Here is a 20,335-nt window from a genome sequence, read left to right as displayed (position 1 = left end):
ATGCCTAGTTTCCAAAAATTATATTTCTTATCAATAAAACTGGAAGCTGGGAGAATATCTCCAAATGTAGATAGTACTACTTTTCATTCTTTATTCATATCTTCTTACCAAATGACAGATATTAAACAAAACTTTAAAAAGCAAGACTGTACTAATTCTACACCCAAAATGTTTCAAGAATACCTGGGTGGGGACAATAATGAAAGTACTTTTTTCTTGAGAAAAAAATTTAAACAAAATATGGAAGCGATATTTTAAATTATATATTTAATTTCAGTGTTGAAAAAGACAGTCTTTATAAAGTTGTGTTCAAGTTTTACTAACTTAAGGTACCTAAATGATAGACTTACCTTTTAATAAATGACATTTTAAAACAATTATTATGGACTTCCCTGGTGGCGCAGTGGTTAAGAATCCGCCTGCCAGTGCAGGGGACACGAGTTCGAGCCCTGGTCTGGGAAGATCCCATATGCTGCAGAGCAACTAAGCCCGTGTGCCACAACTACTGAGCCTGCGCTCTAGAGCCCACGAGCCACAACTACTGAGCCCACGTGCTGCAACTACTGAAGCCCGCACACCTAGAGCCCATGCTCTGCAATGAGAGAAGCCACCGCAATGAGAAGCCCGCACACCGCCACAAAGAGTAGCCCCTGCTCGCCGCAACAAGAGAAAGCCCGCGTGCAGCAACGAAGACCCAACACAGCCAAAAATAAATACATAAAATAAATAAATTTATTTTAAAAAAATTATTACAATTTAGGTCCACTGCCTTATATACTACTGAATACTAACTGAAGACTTAGACCTGATCCTGGAATACATGTAAAATGTAAAATGGCATTTTAGTAAAGATAATAAACCAAGTCTTAAAACTAGCAGGATCAAATCAATATTGAGGGAGAAGAAAATCATAACTCCTATCCATAAAAGAGATTTCTAGTAGGAATTTTGAAAACTTTATATTTTGCTTCATGTATTATCAATACTATTCTAATAATTCTATAAAACTTTTCATTAAAAGAACAAAACATTTTGTCCCATATTTGTATCATTTAATAGCCACAAAACAGCAAAAGAATAAAGCAATGAATAATCAAAAATTATAACAGAATAAAAATCTAACTGTGCAAATTACTATTTCCACATATTCTTCCTGCAGAGTTGTCACACCTTACTTTATGTGATCCTTCTAAACGTATTTCTTTTACTTCTCATGAGAATCTTCAACTTATATATCAAGTCTTTAACATGGAGAAAATATTGACTATAAAGAGTCTACTTTGTGTTTTTATGTCAAATATTTGAAATCAGATAAAAACTTCATTTCAAGCCCTCTCCCACCCCTGGCCAAGGAAAGTATGATGATTGCTTGGTCAACAGAATTCATTAATGGCAAGGAACTATTTTTTTCTACTTCAAAGGTACTTAACTACAAAAGAAAAACTAAAATTTGGCAATATTTACAGACTGAAACAGATCTGCCATACATTTGGGGTCAAAAATATTTCCAAATAAAACTGCAATCAAATATTTAACTTCGCTGCCAATGTTTTTGAATTCGTGGTATTTGTATGACATTTTCTAGTAGTGTTTTTACATTTACAGTCTCATTAGCTCTTCATAACATTTCTCTATACAGGCAGAATGATATTGTTTGCATTTTAGATAAAGACACTGAGGTCCAGAGAAGTTATGATCTGCATAAAGTAACACAGAACTAGAATTTAGGACGCTGAGGTCCAGTGTACATTCTATTATACTTCACCATGTTGTTTCACATTTTCTTAAACAAGATATCCCTCTCTAAAGAAAGGGTAGGAACTTTACTTAGAAAATCCATTCATATTTTATGATTTTTAGCTAAAATATAAGCTAATCACATTTATCAAAAATAAAATTTTCATTGAATGCTGAAGATTATATTATTACTCAGAGTAGATAAAGGTTTTTAAACATTTGGGATAAATGGAAAATAAAAAAGCAAGAGTATTATATTTTGAGAATATTATAGTTTTGAAAAAATGAGCTATCATCTTATACCAATATTAGCAAAATATTGAGTCAAGTAGCTATTACTTATTATACTAGGTTACCGTACCTGCAGAAGTTGGTGGGAATCACAATGGCATATCCAACAGATGTTCCTCCTAAACAGTTACCCAATTCATGGAAGAGGCCATGAGCCATAGATTCCAATGGCAAAACAATTAGAAACATGCTCAGGAAGATTCCGTTTGTTGGCTAAAAAAAATTTAAAACAGCATGTTTACATAGAGTGTGTGACTGAACTTATGTATGTGTATATGCATATATATTTACATAAATGCATATTCATTCATTTTTTTGCCTCTACTTCCAAAAAGGATAAAAAGGATAATTAATGACCTAAAAACCATTATAAGTTGAAAGAGACAAGTGTATACATGGATGAGCAATGAACCCTAAATTTATCTCTAAGCTCCTTGGAAGTCATGGCAAAACAAATACAGCACATTGTATTTTTATGATGTGCTGTATTTTTATGATGGGAGGTCAAATAACATCCCACTCAAACTAAAAAACAAAACAAAAATATAACCACACCCTTGATATGACACAGAAAAAGCCAGAAAACAAATCCTTTCCTGTTAAAACCCACATGCTCTAAATCATTTTACAAATAACACACTCATTTACTTTATCAGAAAAGGTACTTTAGAAAGGGTTTTTCTTTCCCCTGTGAAATGTCCAGAAATCAAGAGAAAATCTTAAACTGTAAGCTCCTTAAAGCTATCAAAATGAATTCCATTCTTAAATTAAACTTATAACAAACTTTTCCTTTGAAAAGCTCTAGACTATAAATTCAAAACTGTAAAAAAAAAAAAAATATATATATATATATAAGACATATATTGAAGACATTTAAGCAGCCTAAAAACAGAATGGAAAAAGGGAGGCAGGAGACATATTAAAAGAAGACAAGATTTAAGTAGTATTTGCAATTAAAAGAAACAAACAAAATATTAAACGACCCATTTAAATGAAAAGGAAAAGGAAGGATGAAGTACCAGTACTGACCTATATTTTTACAATACAGATAGTATCCCACATTTTTTGTGTTGCTACTGCACATATTACACAGTTATGTGTCTATGTGCATGAATACAGTTTTCTAACACTAATAAGTCATTCATTTGATCAGAATTTTAATAAAAAAATGAAGTTGACTCCCATAATGGAAAAATGGATATAATGCCCTATTTTTGGTACATTCTGTGTTATCAATTACATAAATAATACAGTACATGCTCAATTTAGAAACAACAGAAAATACAAATGAGTAAAACTATGATTAGAATAATTCCAAGTACCATCATCCACACACAGCTAACTTTTTAAAATATGTTCAGACATCATACAATATATACAAATATTCACAAATATTTATTTAGTTTCTTACCAAAGTACAATGATATATAATGTTCTGCAAACTTTTTAATATGTTAAAGCCTATTAATGTAATTCTAAATCATTTGTAAATACCAAATGACATTACTATCATATTTATAAAATTTTAATTAGCTGATTTCCTATTTATTGTATTTAGATTCCTTTTAATTTTCTCCTATGATAAACAAAACCAGAATAAGTATGGAGCTCTCTGATTATTAATTATGTTAAATACCTTTGATCATTTTGGTTTCATCTTTGGTGAAGTATTTTGCCATGGGGTTGCCTTTCTGTCACTGATTTACAGTTTTACTTTGCTCTCAGTATATTTTAGATAAAAGTCTTTAGCTGGATACAAACAGATGGAGAGATATACCATGTTCTTGGATTGGAAGAATCAACATTGTGAAAATGACTATCCTACCCAAAAGCAATCTACAGATTCAATGCAATCCCTATCGAATTACCAATGGCATTTTTCACAGAACTAGAACAAAAAATTTTACAATTTGTATGGAAACACAAAACACCCCCAATAACTAAAGCAATCTTGAGAAAGAAAAAGGGAGCTGGAGGAATCAGCCTCCCTGACTTCAGATGATACTACAAAGCTACAGTAATCAAAGACAGTATGGTACTGGCACAAAAACAGAAATATAGCTCAATGGAACAGGATAGAAAGCCCAGAGATAAACCCATGCACCTATGGTCACCTAATCTATGACAAAGGAGGCAAGAATATACAATGGAGAAAAGACAGCCTCTTCAATAAGTGGCACTGGGAACACTAGACAGCTACACATAAAAGAATGAAATTAGAACACTTCCTAACATCATACACAAAAATAAACTCAAAATAGATTAAACACCTAAATGTAAGGCCAGATACTATAAAACTCTTAGGGGAAAACACAGGCAGAACACTCTAGGACATAAATCACAGCAAGATCCTTTTGACCCACCTCCTAGAGAAATGGAAATAAAAACAAAAATAAACAAATGGGACCTAATGAAACTTCAAAGCTTTTGCACAGCAAAGGAAAACATAAACAAGACGAAAAGACAACCCTCAGAATGGGAGAAAATATTTGCAAACGAAGCAACTGAGAAAGGATTAATCTCTGAAATATACAAGCAGCTCATACAGCTCAATATCAAAAAAGAAAAAACAACCCAATCCAAAAATGGGCACAAGACCTAAATAGACATTTCTCCAAAGAAGACATATACAGATTGCCAACAAACACATGAAAAGATGCTCAACATCACTAATCATTAGAGAAATGCAAATGGAAACCACAATGAGGTATCACCTCACACCAGTCAGAATGGCCATCATCAAAAAATCTAGAAACAATAAATGCTGGAGAGGGTGTGGAGAAAAGGGAACCTTCCTGCACTGTCGGCAGGAACGTAAGTTGATATAGCCACTATGGAGAACAGTATGGAGGTTCCTTAAAAAACTAAAAATAGAACTACCATATGACCCAGCAATCCCACTACTGGGCATATACCCTGAGAAAACCATAATTCAAAAAGGGACATGTACCACAATGTTCACTGCAGCATATTTATAATAGCCAGGACATGGAAGCAACCTAAGTGTCCAAGGACAGATGAACGGATAAAGAAGATATGGCACATATATACAATGGAATATTACTCAGCCATAAAAAGAAACGAAATTGAGTTATTTGTAGTGAGGTGGATGGACCTAGAGTCTGTCATACAGAGTGAAGTAAGTCAGAAAGAGAAAAACAAATACTGTATGCTAATGTATATATATGGAATCTAGAAAAATGGTACTGATGAACCTAGTGTCAGGGCAGGAATAAAGACGCAGACGTAGAGAACGGACTTGAGGACACAGCGGGAGAAGGGGAGGCTGGGATGTAGTGACAGAGCAGCACTGACATATATACACTACCAAATGTAAAATAGATAGCTAGTGGGAAGTAGCTGCATAGCACAGGGAGATCAGCTCAGTGCTTTGTGACGACCTAGAGAAGTGGGATAGGGAGTGTGGGAGGGAGGCTTCAGAGGGAGGGGATATGGGTAATATGTATACATATAGCTGATTCACTTTGTTGTACAGCAGAAACTAACACAACACTGTAAAGCAACTATACTCCAATAAAGATGTATAAAAAAAAGTCTTTAGTTGGTTGTATTGCAAATACCTTTCCCTCTCTGTGACTGTTAATACTGTTTTTTGCTTAACATAAGTTCTTAAGTGTAATGTAGTCATTTTGCATCTTGTTAAATCTTCTCCACCCACCTAAAAGTCAAGAAGGTATTGTACATTATCCACTAAAGGCTTTGTTGTTTTGCACTTTGCTTTTAGGTCTATAATCCAAATGTAGTTAGTTTTATAATAACAGTCCAAATTAAGTTTTTTATGTGAACACCCAATTATCTAATTACTAATTATTGAAAATCTCAACCATTCCACATTATTGTGCCATCTTTGTCATAAATCAAGTATTCTGATATCTACTTTTATACTCTTATGTTCCACTGGCCTATCTGTCTATCCTTTCAAATATTTTCTTTTGCCTACATTTCCTCCTTTCTTTCTGGGACTCCAGTAAAACACAGATGATATCTCTCTGTATCCTCAATGAGTCTTATCCTTTTCTCTGTATAGTATTTTCTCTATTTTTCCTCTTTAAGCTCCTTCTTTCATAGCTTCGTCTGAACTATATTTTCCAGTTCACTAATGCTCACTTGTCATTTGTCTAATCTGTTAAACAAGCACACTGAATGAATTTCAGGTATTTTATTTTCTGATTCTAAAACTTGTCTAGTTCTTTTTCAAATCTGCCTTGTCACTTTCTTATAGTTTCTAACTTCCTACCATTATGTACTATCTTTGCTTTTTTTCAACTTGCTAAGTATGATGGCTTTCTTTGTTTGATAATTCCAATATCTCAAGACTTTTTGGTCTGCCTATTGTCTGTTGGTTCTGCTGCTTCTTGCTCTCAATGCCATGTGAGTGTGTGTGTGTGTGTGTATCTGGTTATATTTATGAGCTGAACACTGTATGCAAAAAAACTATTTTGTGATTAATTTCGGACCTAGAATAATTATACCTTCTCCAAGAGGATGTTTGTTTCTTCCAGGATGCTGGGGGTTATTAACAGTCTACATATCTTAATCCAGGTTTGACCACTTAATCCACGTTGGATCACTAATAGGATACAATGTCAGGAGGCAAATTCGTTAAAGGACATAATGTACATATTAGAAAATATATTTCTGCTATAAACACCATTTCTTCTCATACAACTTATGTATGTCCAAGAGAATTTACATAGTTTGTATATTGGTTGGGTTAATGATAACTGTATCAGTGAGCAAAATTACCCTTTTTTGACATAGCTTACAACTTAAAAGATGGAACATTCTCACAACTATTACTACAGAAACTTCAACTGCTTTTTCAGTTAACTCTTAGGTTTAATGGGTAATCATCTTATCTACAAATATTGATAATTTCACTACTTTCTTTTCAATTTCTACACCTTCTATTGCATATGTTGCTCCATTATAATAGAAAATGCTTTGATCAATTAAACACTTATTCACATAAAAGTGGATAGGGAACTTTTAGATATGGATGGCCAACTGTACTACACCATAAATATAAGGGACTTGAGCAACTGCGAATTTTGGTATTCACAGGGGGTACTGGAACCAATCCCCTGTGGATACCGAGGGAGGACTGTACGTTCAAATTATGTCAGCCATTTATATAATTATTGGTGGGGTGATCAACATGGCGAAGGAGTAGAACAGGGAGCTCACCTTCCCCCCACAAAAACATTAAAAACACATCTACAAGTGGAACGATTCACATAGAACATCTCCTAAACACTGGCAGAAGACCTCAGACTTCCCAAAGGGCAAGAAAACCTCCACGTAACAGGGTAGGACAAAAGGGAAATGAAAAAGAAAGAAATCGGGACAGGGCCTGCACCCCAGGGAGGGAGCTATGAATGAGAAAAGGTTCCTGAATCCTGGGGAGTCCCCTCACTGGTAGGGAAATCAGCCTGGATGGAGGGGAGCTTTGGAGCCTAGGAGGAGAGTGCAACAACCGGTTTGCGGAAGGCAAAACAGACAGTCACCTGCACAGAAGGTCGTCACTGCCACCCTGTGCTCCCCCACCTGAGACACTCGGCTGTTGGTGAGGGTGGGGGCTAGGTGCAGAAGTACAGGCTTCAGGGGTCAGACCCAGGGAAGGGACCAGGGTTGGCTGCATGGAGACAGCCTGAAGAGGCTGGACTGTGGCAACAGAGGGGGTACTCAGAAGAAGCCAGGGCCTGCCACAGAGGCAAGGCGCCATTGTTGGGGGGTGCAGGGGGAGAGGGGTGGGACCACCATTAAGAGCTCCTTTCCCTGTGAGTGCTCCCAGGCAACAGGACACTGCCCACAGGAGCTCCGTTGCGGGGGGTGGGGGGGCGGTGTGCAAGTCATTACCGCCATCCTGGGCTCCAGAGGTGGGCACAGGCCGCCGCTATGAGACCTAAAAGCAGGCTGCCCTCGCTATCCCAGGAGTACACGGACAGCAGCCGCCCATAGGAGACCCCCAAGCAGGTGATAAGCCCTGCCCCCACTGTCCTGTGAGTGCACAAGGGCCACTGAACCCACACACCCCACATCAAAAGGCAAAGGCCAGCACACGTTGAGGAAAGAGACAGCAAGCATCCAAACTAAAAGCAGCCCCTCTATTTCGGAAAAGATGGCGGAGTAGAAGGACTTGAGCCCACCTTCTCCCATAAAAACACCAAAATCACAACCAACTGCTGAACAACCAACAACAAAAAAAGACTGGAACCTACCAAAAAAGATATTTTACATCCAAAGACAAAAAAATATCCACAAGAAGATGATAGGAGGAGTGCTTTTGTGACATAATCAAATCCCATACCTGCCGGGTGGACAACCCACAAACTGGAAAATAATTATACTTCAGAGGTTCTCCCACAAGAGTGAAAGTTCTGAGCCCCATGTCAGGCTCCCCAGCCTGAGGGTCTGGCATCAGGAGGAGGAACCCCCAGAGCATTTGGCTTTGAAGGCCAGCAGGGCTTGAGTGCAGGAGCTCCAGAGAAGTGGGGGAAACACAGACTCCACTCTTGGAGGGTGCACACAGGTTTTACGTACACTGGGACCCAGCACAAAGCAGTAACTCCATAGGAACCTGGGCTGGACCTACCTATGAGACTTGGAGGATCTCCGGCAGAGATGGGGGTCAGCTGTGGTTAAATAGTGGGGAGGGGGAGCAAGAACACTGATGGCAGAGGCCCCAGAGAATATTGATCAGCATGAGCTCTCCGAGAGGTCATCGCCAGTTTGGCATCAAGACCTAGTCCTACCCAACAGCCTACAGGCTCCAGTGCCGGAATGCCTCAGGCCAAACAACCATCAGGATAGGAACACAGCCCCATCCATCAGCAGACAGGGTGCCTAAAGCTGTACTGAGCACAAAGCAACCTCTAAGCACACCCCTTGACATGATCCTGCCCAGCAGAAGGACAAGACCCAGTTCCACCCACCAGTGGGCAGGCACCAGTCCCTCCCACGAGGAAGCCTGCACAAGCCACAGGACCAACCTTACCCAGCAGGGGCCAGACACCAGAAGTAAGAGGAGCTACGATCCTGCAGCCAGCGGAAAGGAGACCACAAACACAGAAAGTTAGACAAAATAATAAGGCAGAGAAATATACTCCAGACAAAGGAATGAGATTAAAAACTCATAAGAACAACCAAATGAAGAGGAGATAGGCAACCTACCTAAAAAAGAATTTAGAGTAATGATAGTACAGATGATCCAACGTCTCAGAAAAAGAATGGAGGTACAGATCGAGAAGATACAAGAGATGTTTAACAAAGAACTAGAGGATTTAAAGAACAGAGATTAACAATATAATAACTGAATTGAAAAATACACTAGAAGGAATCAATAGCAGAATGATTGAGGCAGAAGAACGAGTAAGTGAGCTGGAAGACAGAATGGTGGAAATCACTGCCACAGAGCAGAGTAAAGAATAAAGAATGAAAAGAAATGAGGACCGAGCATTAAACCAAGATGGCGAAGTAAAAGGACGTGCTCTCACTCCCTCTTGCGAGAGCACCAGAATCACAACTAGCTGCTGGACAATCATTGACAGGAAGACCCTGGACTTCACCAAGGAGGATACCCCACGTCCAAGGAAAGAGGAGAAGCCACAGTGAGACGGTAGAGGGGCGCAATCAGAGTAAAATCAAATCCCATAACTGCTGGGTGGGTGAGTCACAGACTGGCAAACACTTATACCACAGAAGTCCACCCACTGGAGTGAAGGTTCTGAGCCCCACGTCAGGCTTCCCAACCTGGGGGTCCTGCAACGGGAGGAGGAATTCCTGGAGAATCAGACTTTGAAGCCTAGTGGGAATTGATTGCAGGACTTCTACAGGACTGGGGGAAACAGAGACCCCACTCTTGGAGGGCACACACAAAGTAGTGTGCGCATGGGGACCCAGGGGAAGGAGCAGTGACCCTGGGGGAGACTGAACCAGACATACCTGCTGGTGTTGGGGGGTCTCCTGCAGAGGCGGGGGGTGGCGCTGTTTCACCATGTGGACAAGGACACTGGCAGCGGAGGTTCTGGGAAGTGCTCCTTGGCGTGAGCCCTCCCAGAGTCTGCCATTAACGCCACCAAAGAGCCCAGGTAGGCTCCAGTGTTGGGTTGCCTCAGGCAAAACAACCAACAGGGAGGGAACCCAGCCCCACCCATCAACAGTCAAGTGGATTAAAGTTTTACTGAGCTCTGACCGCCACAGCAACAGTCAGCTCTACCCACCACCAGAGACTCCCATCAAGCCTCTTAGATAGCCTCAACCACCAGAGGGCAGACAGCAGAAGCAAGAAAAACTACAATCCTGCAGCCTGTGGAACAAAAACCACAGTTACAGAAAGATAGACAAGATGAAAAGGCAGAGGGCTATGTACCAGATGAAGGAACAAGAAAAAACCCCAGAAAAACAACTAAATGAAGTGGAGATAGGCAACCTTCCAGAAAAAGAATTCAGAATAATGATAGTGAAGATGATCCAGGACCTCGGAATAAGAATGGAGGCAAAGATTGAGAAGATGCAAGAAATGATTAACAAAGACCTAGAAGAATTAAAGAACAAACAAACAGAGATGACCAATACAATAACTGAAATGAAAACTACACTAGAAGGAATCAATAGCAGAATAACTGAGGCAGAAGAACGGATAAGTGACCTGGAAGACAGAATGGTGGAATTCAGTGCTGTGGAACAGAATAAAGGAAAAAGAACGAAAAGAAATGAAGACAGTCTAAGAGACCTCTAAGACAATATTAAATGCAACAACATTCACATTATAGGAGTCCCAGAAGGAGAAGAGAGAGAGAAAGGACCAGAGAAAATATTTGAAGAGATTATAGTCGAAAACTTCCCTAGCATGGGAAAGGAAATAGCCACCCAAGTCGAGGAAGCGCAGAATGTCCCATACAGGATAAACCCAAGGAGAAACACGCCGAGACACATAGTAATCAAAGTGGCAAAAATTAAAGACAAAGAAAAATTATTGAAAGCAGCAAGGGCAAAATGACAAATAACATACAAGGGAACTCCCATAAGGTTAACAGCTGATTTCTCAGCAGAAACTCTACAAGCCAGAAGGGAGTGGCATGATATACTTAAAGTGATGAAAGGGAAGAACCTACAACCAAGATTACTCTACCCAGCAAGGATCTCATTCAGATTCGATGGAGAAATCAAAAGCTTTACAGACAAGCAAAAGCTAAGAGAATTCAGCACCACCAAACAAAGCTCTACAACAAATGCTAAAGGAACTTCTCTAAGTGGGAAACACAAGAGAAGAAAAGGACCTACAAAAACATACCCAAAACAATTAAGAAAATGGTCATAGGAACACACATATCGATAATTACCCTAAACATGAATGGATTAAATGCTCCAACCAAAAGACACAGGCTTGCTGAATGGATACAAAAACAAGACCCATCTATATGCTGTCTACAAGAGACCCACTTCAGACCTAAAGACACATTCAGACTGAAAGTGAGGGGATGGAAAAAGATATTCCATGCAAATGGAAATCAAAAGAAAGCTGGAGTAGCTATACTCATATCAGATAAAATAGACTTTAAAATAAAGAATGTTACAAGAGACCAGGAAGGACACTACATAATGATCAAGGGATCAATCCAAGAAGAAGATATAACAATTATAAATATATATGCACCCAACATAGGAGCACCTCAATACATAAGACAACTGCCAACAGCTATAAAAGAGGAAATCGACAGTAACACAATAATAGTGGGGGACTTTAACACCTCACTTACACCAATGGACAGATCATCCAAAATGAAAATAAATAAGGAAACAGAAGCTTTAAATGACACAATAGACCAGTTAGATTTAATTGATATATATATAGGACATTCCATCCAAAAACAGCAGATTACACGTTCTTCTCAAGTGCGCACGGAACATTCTCCAGGATAGATCACATCTTGGGTCACAAATCAAGCCTCAGTAAATTTAAGAAAATTGAAATCATATCAAGCATCTTTTCTGACCACAACGCTATGAGATTAGAAATGAATTACAGGGAAAAAATCTTTAAAAAGACAAACACATGGAGGCTAAACAATACGTTACTAAATAACCAAGAGATCACTAAAGAAATCAAAGAAGAAATCAAAAAATACCTAGAGACAAATGACAATGAAAACACGACGACCCAAAACCTATGGGATGCAGCAAAAGCAGTTCTAAGAGGGAAGTTTATAGCTATACAAGCCTGCCTCAAGAAACAAGAAAAATCTCAAGTAAACAATCTAACCTTACACCTAAAGGAACTAGAGAAAGAAGAACAAACAAAACCCAAAGTTAGCAGAAGCAAAGAAATCATAAAGGTCAGAGCAGAAATAAATCAAATAGAAACAAAGAAAAAAATAGCAAAGATCAATAAAACTAAAAGTTGGTTCTTTGAGAAGGTAAACAAAATTGATAAGCCATTAGCCAGACTCATCAAGAAAAAGAGGGAGAGGACTCAAATCAATAAAATCAGAAATGAAAAAGGAGAAGTTACAACAGACACTGCAGAAATACAAAGCATCCTAAGAGACTACTACAAGCAACTTTATGCCAATAAAATGGACAACCTGGAAGAAATGGACAAATTTTTAGAAAGGTATAACCTTCCAAGACTGAACCAGGAAGAAATAGAAAATATGAACAGACCAATCACAAGTAATGAAATTGAAACTGTGATTAAAAATCTTCCAACAAACAAAAGTCCAGGACCAGATGGCTTCACAGGTGAATTCTATCAAACATTTAGAGAGTGGTAACACCTATCCTTCTCAAACTCTTCCAAAAAATTGCAGAGGAAGGAACACTCCCAAACTCATTCTATGAGGCCACCATCACCCTGATACCAAAACCAGACAAAGACACTACAAAAAAAAGAAAATTACAGACCAATATCACTGATGAATATAGATGCAGAAATCCTCAACAAAATACTAGCAAACAGAATCCAACAACACATTAAAAGGATCATACACCACGATCAAGTGGGATTTATCCCAGGGATGCAAGGATTCTTCAATATATGCAAATCAATCAATGTGATACACCATATTAACAAATTGAACAAGAAAAACCATATGATCACCTCAATAGATGCAGAAAAAGCTTTTGACAAAATTCAACACCCATTTATGATAAAAACTCCCCAGAAAGTGGGCATAGAGGGAACCTAGCTCAACATAATAAAGGCCATATATGACAAACCCACAGCAAACATCATTCTCAATGGTGAAAAACTGAAAGCATTTCCTCTAAGATCAGGAATGAGACAAGGATGTCCATTCTCACCACTATTATTCAACATAGTTCTGGAAGTCCTAGCCACGGCAATCAGAGAAGAAAAAGAAATAAAAGGAATACAAATTGGAAAAGAAGAAGTAAAACTGTCACTGTTTGTGGATGACATGACACTATACATAGAGAATCCTAAAACTGCCACCAGAAAACTGCTAGAGCTAATTAATGAATATGGTAAAGTTGCAGGATACAAAATGAATGCACAAAAATCTCTTGCATTCCTATACACTAATGATGAAAAATCTGAAAGAGAAATTATGGAAACACTCCCATTTACCATTGCAACAAAAAGAATAAAATACCTAGGAATAAACCTACGTAGGGAGACAAAAGACCTGTATGCAGAAAACTATAAGACACTGATGAAAGAAATTAAAGATGATACCAACAGATGGAGAGATATACCATGATCTTGGATTGGAAGAATCAACATTGTGAAAATGAGTATACTACCCAAAGCAATATACAGATTCAATGCAATCCCTATCAAATTACCAATGGCATTTTTTACGGAGCTAGAACAAATCATCTTAAAATTTGTATGGAGTCACAAAAGACCCCTAATAGCCAAAGCAGTCTTGAGGGAAAAAAATGGAGCTGGAGGAATCAAACTCCCTGACTTCAGACTATACTACAAAGCTACAGTAATCAAGACAATATGGTACTGGCACAAAAACAGAAACATAGATCAATGGAACAAGATAGAAAGCCCAGAGATTAACCCACGCACCTATGGTCAACTAATCTATGACAAAGGAGGCAAAGATATACAATGGAGAAAAGACAGTCTCTTCAATAAGTGGTGCTGGGAAAACTGGACAGCTACATGTAAAAGAATGAAATTAGAATACTCCCTAACACCATACACAAAAATAAACTCAAAATGGATTAGAGACCTAAATATAAGACTGGACACTATAAAACTCTTAGAGGAAAACATAGGAAGAACACTCTTTGACATAAATCACAGCAGGATCTTTTTTGATCCACCTCCTAGAGTAATGGAAATAAAAACAAAAATAAACAAATGGGACCTAATGAAACTTCAAAGCTTTTGCACAGCAAAGGAAACCATAAACAAGACGAAAAGACAACCCTCAGAATGGGAGAAAATATTTGCAAACGAATCAACGGACAAAGGATTAATCTCCAAAATATATAAACAGTTCATGCAGCTCAATATTAAAGAAACAAACAACCCAATCCAAAAATGGGCAGAAGACCTAAATAGACATTTCTCCAAAGAAGACATACAGACGGCCACAAAGCACATGAAAAGATGCTCAACATCACTAATTATTAGAGAAATGCAAATCAAAACTACAATGAGGTATCACCTCACTCCTGTTAGAATGGGCATCATCAGAAAATCTACAAACAACAAATGCTGGAGAGGGTGTGGAGAAAAGGGAACCCTCTTGCACTGTTGGTGGGAATGTAAATTGATACAGCCACTATGGAGAACAGTATGGAGGTTCCTTAAAAAACTAAAAATAGTATTACCATATGACCCAGAAATCCCACTACTGAGCATATACCCAGAGAAAACCGTAATTCAAAAAGACACATGCACCCGAATGTTCATTGCAGCACTATTTACAATAGCCAGGTCATGGAAGCAACCTAAATGCCCATCAACAGACGAATGGATAAAGAAGTTGTGGTACATATATACAATGGAATATTACTCAGCCATAAAAGGGAACGAAATTGAGTCATTTGTTGAGAAGTGGATGGATCTAGAGACTGTCATACAGAGTGAAGTAAGTCAGAAAGAGAAAAACAAATATCGTATATTAATGCATGTATGTGGAACCTAGAAAAATGGTACAGATGAGCTGGTTTGAAGGGCAGAAGTTGAGACACAGATGTAGAGAACGGACATATGGACACCAAGGGGTGAAAACTGCGGTGGGGTGGGCATGGTGGTGTGCTGAATTGGGCGATTGGGATTGACATGTATACACTGATGTATATAAAATTGATGCCTAATAAGAACCTGCAGTATAAAAAAACAAACAAACAAAACAACTAATACTAAACTTTCATTGGGTTATTTGTATGGAAATATGTTAATATAAATGTTTCAGACATTACATGAAATTTCTAAAAATCTTATATTTGTATTTGTATGGAAATATGTTAATATAAATGTTTCAGACATTATATGAAATTTCTAAAAATCTTATATGTTCTGGTATAATGTTATCAGTAATAATCCTAGTTATTACTTTAAAATGTATATCTCAGAAATAACTAATTTTCTTGTCAACTGCATTATTATGAACTTTCATCACATCTTTAACTGTGGTCATTTTTAAGTCTTTTGTCATTTACAGACAGTTCTGGGTGTACTCTGATGCTTTTGCAAATATATTCCTATAAAAGGGTTTCATCTTCAAGAAATTCATGGAAAAGACTCTGACAAGTACAGGTTTCTGGTAACTGACTGTACTGCTGAACTGAATGAATAAGCATTTTCAGAACTCTAATGAAAAACTGATGAACTCAAAAAAGTGCTAACAAAAGATCAAGATGAAAAAAAAAGATTAATTACATGGGACTGAGTGAACTGATGAGGATGAGTATAATTTTTGTGACTTTCCGTTTGAATTAAAAAAAAAAATCCCACAAGGACTCAGAGGCAAAGAATATACAAATAAATTTTCACTGCAAAGTAAAGGAGCTGTTACAGTGGAGGATTACTGGACTGAATGTCAATATTATGACATAGTATGAGTGTGTTTCAGGTTTGGTAATTGCAATCATTGTTGCTTTTGTTGTGGTCATCCATGTACAATGCTTCATGTCAGTCTATTTATCTCTTGTAAAGATAAAATACAGTGTGTGTGTGTTAAAAAAAAAAAAAAAAAGAAATGAGGACCATCTATAGAGACCTCTGGGATAATATTAAAGACACCAACATTTGCATTATAGGGATCCCAGAAGGAGAAGAGAAAGAGAAAGGGTCTGAGAAAATATTTGAAGAGATTATAGCTGAAAACTTCCCTAACATGAGAAAGGAAACACTCAAGTCCAGGAAGTGCAGAGTCCCATATAAGATAAACCCAAGGAGTAACACACTGAGACACATAGTAATCAAACTGAGAAAAATTAAACACAAAGAAAAAAATACTAAAAGCAATAAGGGAAAAACAACAAATAACATACAAGGGAATGCCCATTTCAGCTGATTTTTCAGCAGAAACTCTGCAGGCCAGAAGGGAGTGGCATGATATATTTAAAGTGATGAAAGGGAAAAAACTACAACCAAGAATACTCGACACAGCAAGGCCCTCGGTCAGATTAAATGGAGAAATCAAAAGCTTTACAGACAAACAAAAACTAAGAGAATTCAGCACCACCAAACCAGCTTTACAACAAATCCTAAAGGAACTGCTCTAGGCAAAAAAGAAAAAGCCACAACTAGAAACAAGAAAATTATGAGTGGGAAAACTCACTGGTAAAGGCAAACATAAAACAAAGGTAGGAAATCACCCCCACACAAATATAATATCAAACCCAGCAATCGTGAGGAGAGTATAAATGCAAGGTATTGGAAATGCACTGGAAATTAAGAGACCAGCAACTTAAAACAACATTGTACATATATAGACTGCTATATCAAAACCTCATGGGAACCACAAACCAAATATCTGCAATAGATACACACACAAAAAAGAAAAAGCAATCCAAACACAACACTAAAGATAGACATCAAGTCAAGAGAACAAAAGAAAAAGGGAAGAAAAAAGACCTTCAAGAATAAATCCAAAACAATGAACAAAACAGCAATAAGAACATACATATCGATAATTACATTAAATGTAAATGGATTAAATGCTCCAACCAAAAGACATAGACTGGCTGAATGGATACAAAAGCAAGACACAGATATAGGCTGTCTACAAGAGACCCACATCAGATCTAGGGACACATACAGACTGAAAGTGAAGGGATGGAAAAAGGTATTCCATGCATATGGAATTCAAAGAAAGCTGGAGTAGCAATTTTCATATCAGACAAAATAGACCTTAAAATGAAGACTGTTGCAAGAGACATAGAAAGACACTACATAATGATCAAGGGATCAATCCAAGAAGAAGATATAACAGTTGTAAATATATATGAACCCAACATAGGAGCACCTCAATAAATAATCAAGTGCTAACAGCCATAAAAGGAGAACTCAACAGTAACACAATAATAGTGGGGCACTTTAACACCCCACTTTCATCAGTGGATAGATCATCCATGTAGAAAATCAATAAGGAAACACAGGCCTTAAATGACACATTAGACCAGATGATTGTGATATTTATAGAGCATTTCATCCAAAAGCAGCAGATTATCCAGGATTGATCACATACTGGGCCACAAAGCAAGCCTCAGTAAATTGAAGAAAACTGAAATCATATCAAGCATCTTTTCTGAGCACAACACTACGAGATTAAAAATCAACTACAAGAAAAAAAGGTAAAAAACACAAACACGTGGAGGCTAAACACTATGCTACTAAACAACCAATGGATCACTGAAGAAAGAAAAAGAGGAAATCAAAATATACCTAGAGACATGGGCTTCCCTGGTGGCGCAGTGGTTAAGAATCCGCCTGCCAATGCAGGGGACATGGGTTCGAGCTCTGATCTGGGAAGATCCCCAATGCCATGGAGCAACTAAGCCCCTGCGCCACAACTACTGAGCCTGTGCTCTAGAGCCCACAAGCCACAACTACAGAGCCTGCAAGTCACAACTAATGAAGCCCACAAGTCACAACTACTGAAGCCCACATGCCTAGAGCCCATGCTCTGCAACAAGAGAAGCCACCACAATGAGAAGCCTGCACACCGCAACAAAGAGTAACCCCCACCTGCCGCAACTAGAGAAAGCCTGCACAGAGCAACGAAGACCCAACACAGCCAAAAATAAATTAAAAACAAAAGAAAATACCTAGAAACAAATGAAAACAAAAGAACGATGATCCAGAACCTATGGCATGCAGCAAAAGCAGTTCTAAGAGGGAAGTTTATAGCAATACAATCTTACCTAGGAAACAAGACAAACCTCAAACAAACAACCTGATCTTGCACCTAAAGCAACTAGAGCAAAAAGAACAAGCAAAACCCAAACTTAGTAGAAGGAAAGAAATCAAAGATCAGAGCAAAAAATAAATGAAATAGAAATGAAGAAAATAATAGAAAAGTTCAATGAGACTAAAGGCTGGTTCTTTAAAAAGATAAATTAAATTGATAAACCTTTAGTCAGACTCATCTAGAAAAAAAGGGAGAGGGCACAAATCAATAAAATTAGAAATGAAAAAGGAAAAGTTACAACTGACACCAAAGAAATACAAAAGATCATAAGACACTACTACAAACAACTATACGGCAATAAAATGGACAACCTAAAAGAAATGGACAAATTCTTAGAAAGGCACAAACTTCCAAGACTGAACCAGGAAGAAACAGAAAATATGGACAGACCAATCACAAGTACTGAAATTGGAACAGTGATTAAAAAACTTCCCACTAACAAAAGTCCAGGACCAGAGAGCTTCACAGGTAAATTCTTTCAAACACATAGAGAAGAGTTAACACATCCTTCTGAAACCTTTCCAAAAAACTGCAGAGGAAGGAACATTCCCAAGCTCATTCTATGACGCCACCATCACCCTGATACCAAAACCAGACAAAGATATGACAAAAAAAGAAAATTACAGGTATCACTGATGAACATAGACACAAGAATACTCAATAAAATACTAGCAAACCGAATCCAACAATACATTAACAGGATCATACACCATGATCAAGCGGGATTTATCCCAGGGATGCCAGGATTCTTCAATGTCTGAAAATCAGTGTGATATCAACAAATTGAAGACTAAAAACCATATGATAATCTCAAAAGGTGCAGAAAAAGCTTTTGATAATATTCAACACCCATTTATGATAAAAAACTCTCCAGAAAGTGGGCATAGAGGGAACTTACCTCAACATAATAAAGGCCATGTATCGATTATCAGTCTAAAGCAAGCAGATATAGGAAGGGTTTAACATACTTGAAAAACAGTGCAAACACAAATCAAAAACATACAATAGCTTCACAAAAACCAAAAAGAAGAGAACACAAGCATAAAATGAAAAGAAATCATCAAACCACAAGAAGAAGAAGAAAAAGAAACAAAGAAGAAACAAAGAATCAACTGGAAAAAAAGGTTGAAATGGCAATAAATACATATGTACCAATAATTACCTTACATGACAATGGACTGAATACTCCAATCAAAAGACACAGAGTGGCAGACTGGATAAAAAAAACAAGAGCCTACAATATGCTGCCTATAAGAGACCCACCTCAGGGCAAAGGACACAGACAGATTGAAAGTGAGGGGATGGAAAAATATTTCAGGCAAACGGAAATGACAGGAAAGCAGGAGTTACAATACTCACATCAGACAAAATAGACTTTAAAGACTATGAAGAAAAATAAAGAAGAGCACTATATAATGATAAGAGGATCAATACAAGAAGAGGATATTACACTCATCAACTTATATGCACGTAATATAGGAGGACCCAAATATATAAAACAAATAATAACAGACATAAAGAGAGAAATCAGTGGAAATACAATAATAGTAGAAGACTTTAACACTCCACTCACATCAACAGACAGATCTTCCAGAGAGAGAATCAATAAGGCAACAGAGATCCTAAATGATACAACACAACAACAGTTAGACTTAATTGATATTTTCAGGACATTACATCCAAAAAAACCAGAATACACATTCTTTTCAAGTGCACACGGAAGATTCTCTAGGATTGACCACATACTAGGGCACAACACTAACCTCAACAAATTTAAGAGTACAGAAATTATTTCAAGCATCTTCTCTGACCACAATGGCATGAAACTAGAAATCAACCACAGGAAAAGAAATGAGAAAAAAAAATGACTACATGGAGAC

The 20,335-nt window shown here is 37.6% G+C and overlaps 1 protein-coding gene across 1 annotated transcript in view; it reads right to left on the bottom strand.

The window, feature by feature from the left end:
• TMEM168 (transmembrane protein 168) overlaps positions 1–20,335 on the bottom strand; it is a 61,351-nt gene that overhangs the window by 11,433 nt on the left and 29,583 nt on the right. The window contains exon 3 of the mRNA XM_036863752.1: positions 2,099–2,241. Coding sequence (XP_036719647.1) covers positions 2,099–2,241 — 143 coding nt within the window. The remainder of the gene's footprint in view (positions 1–2,098; positions 2,242–20,335) is intronic.

This window comes from Balaenoptera musculus, chromosome 9 (genome assembly GCF_009873245.2).
Source record: "Balaenoptera musculus isolate JJ_BM4_2016_0621 chromosome 9, mBalMus1.pri.v3, whole genome shotgun sequence".
Taxonomy (NCBI): domain Eukaryota; kingdom Metazoa; phylum Chordata; class Mammalia; order Artiodactyla; family Balaenopteridae; genus Balaenoptera; species Balaenoptera musculus.
Note: the sequence above shows the minus strand (reverse complement) of the source record. Positions and strands in the feature narration are given on the sequence as shown.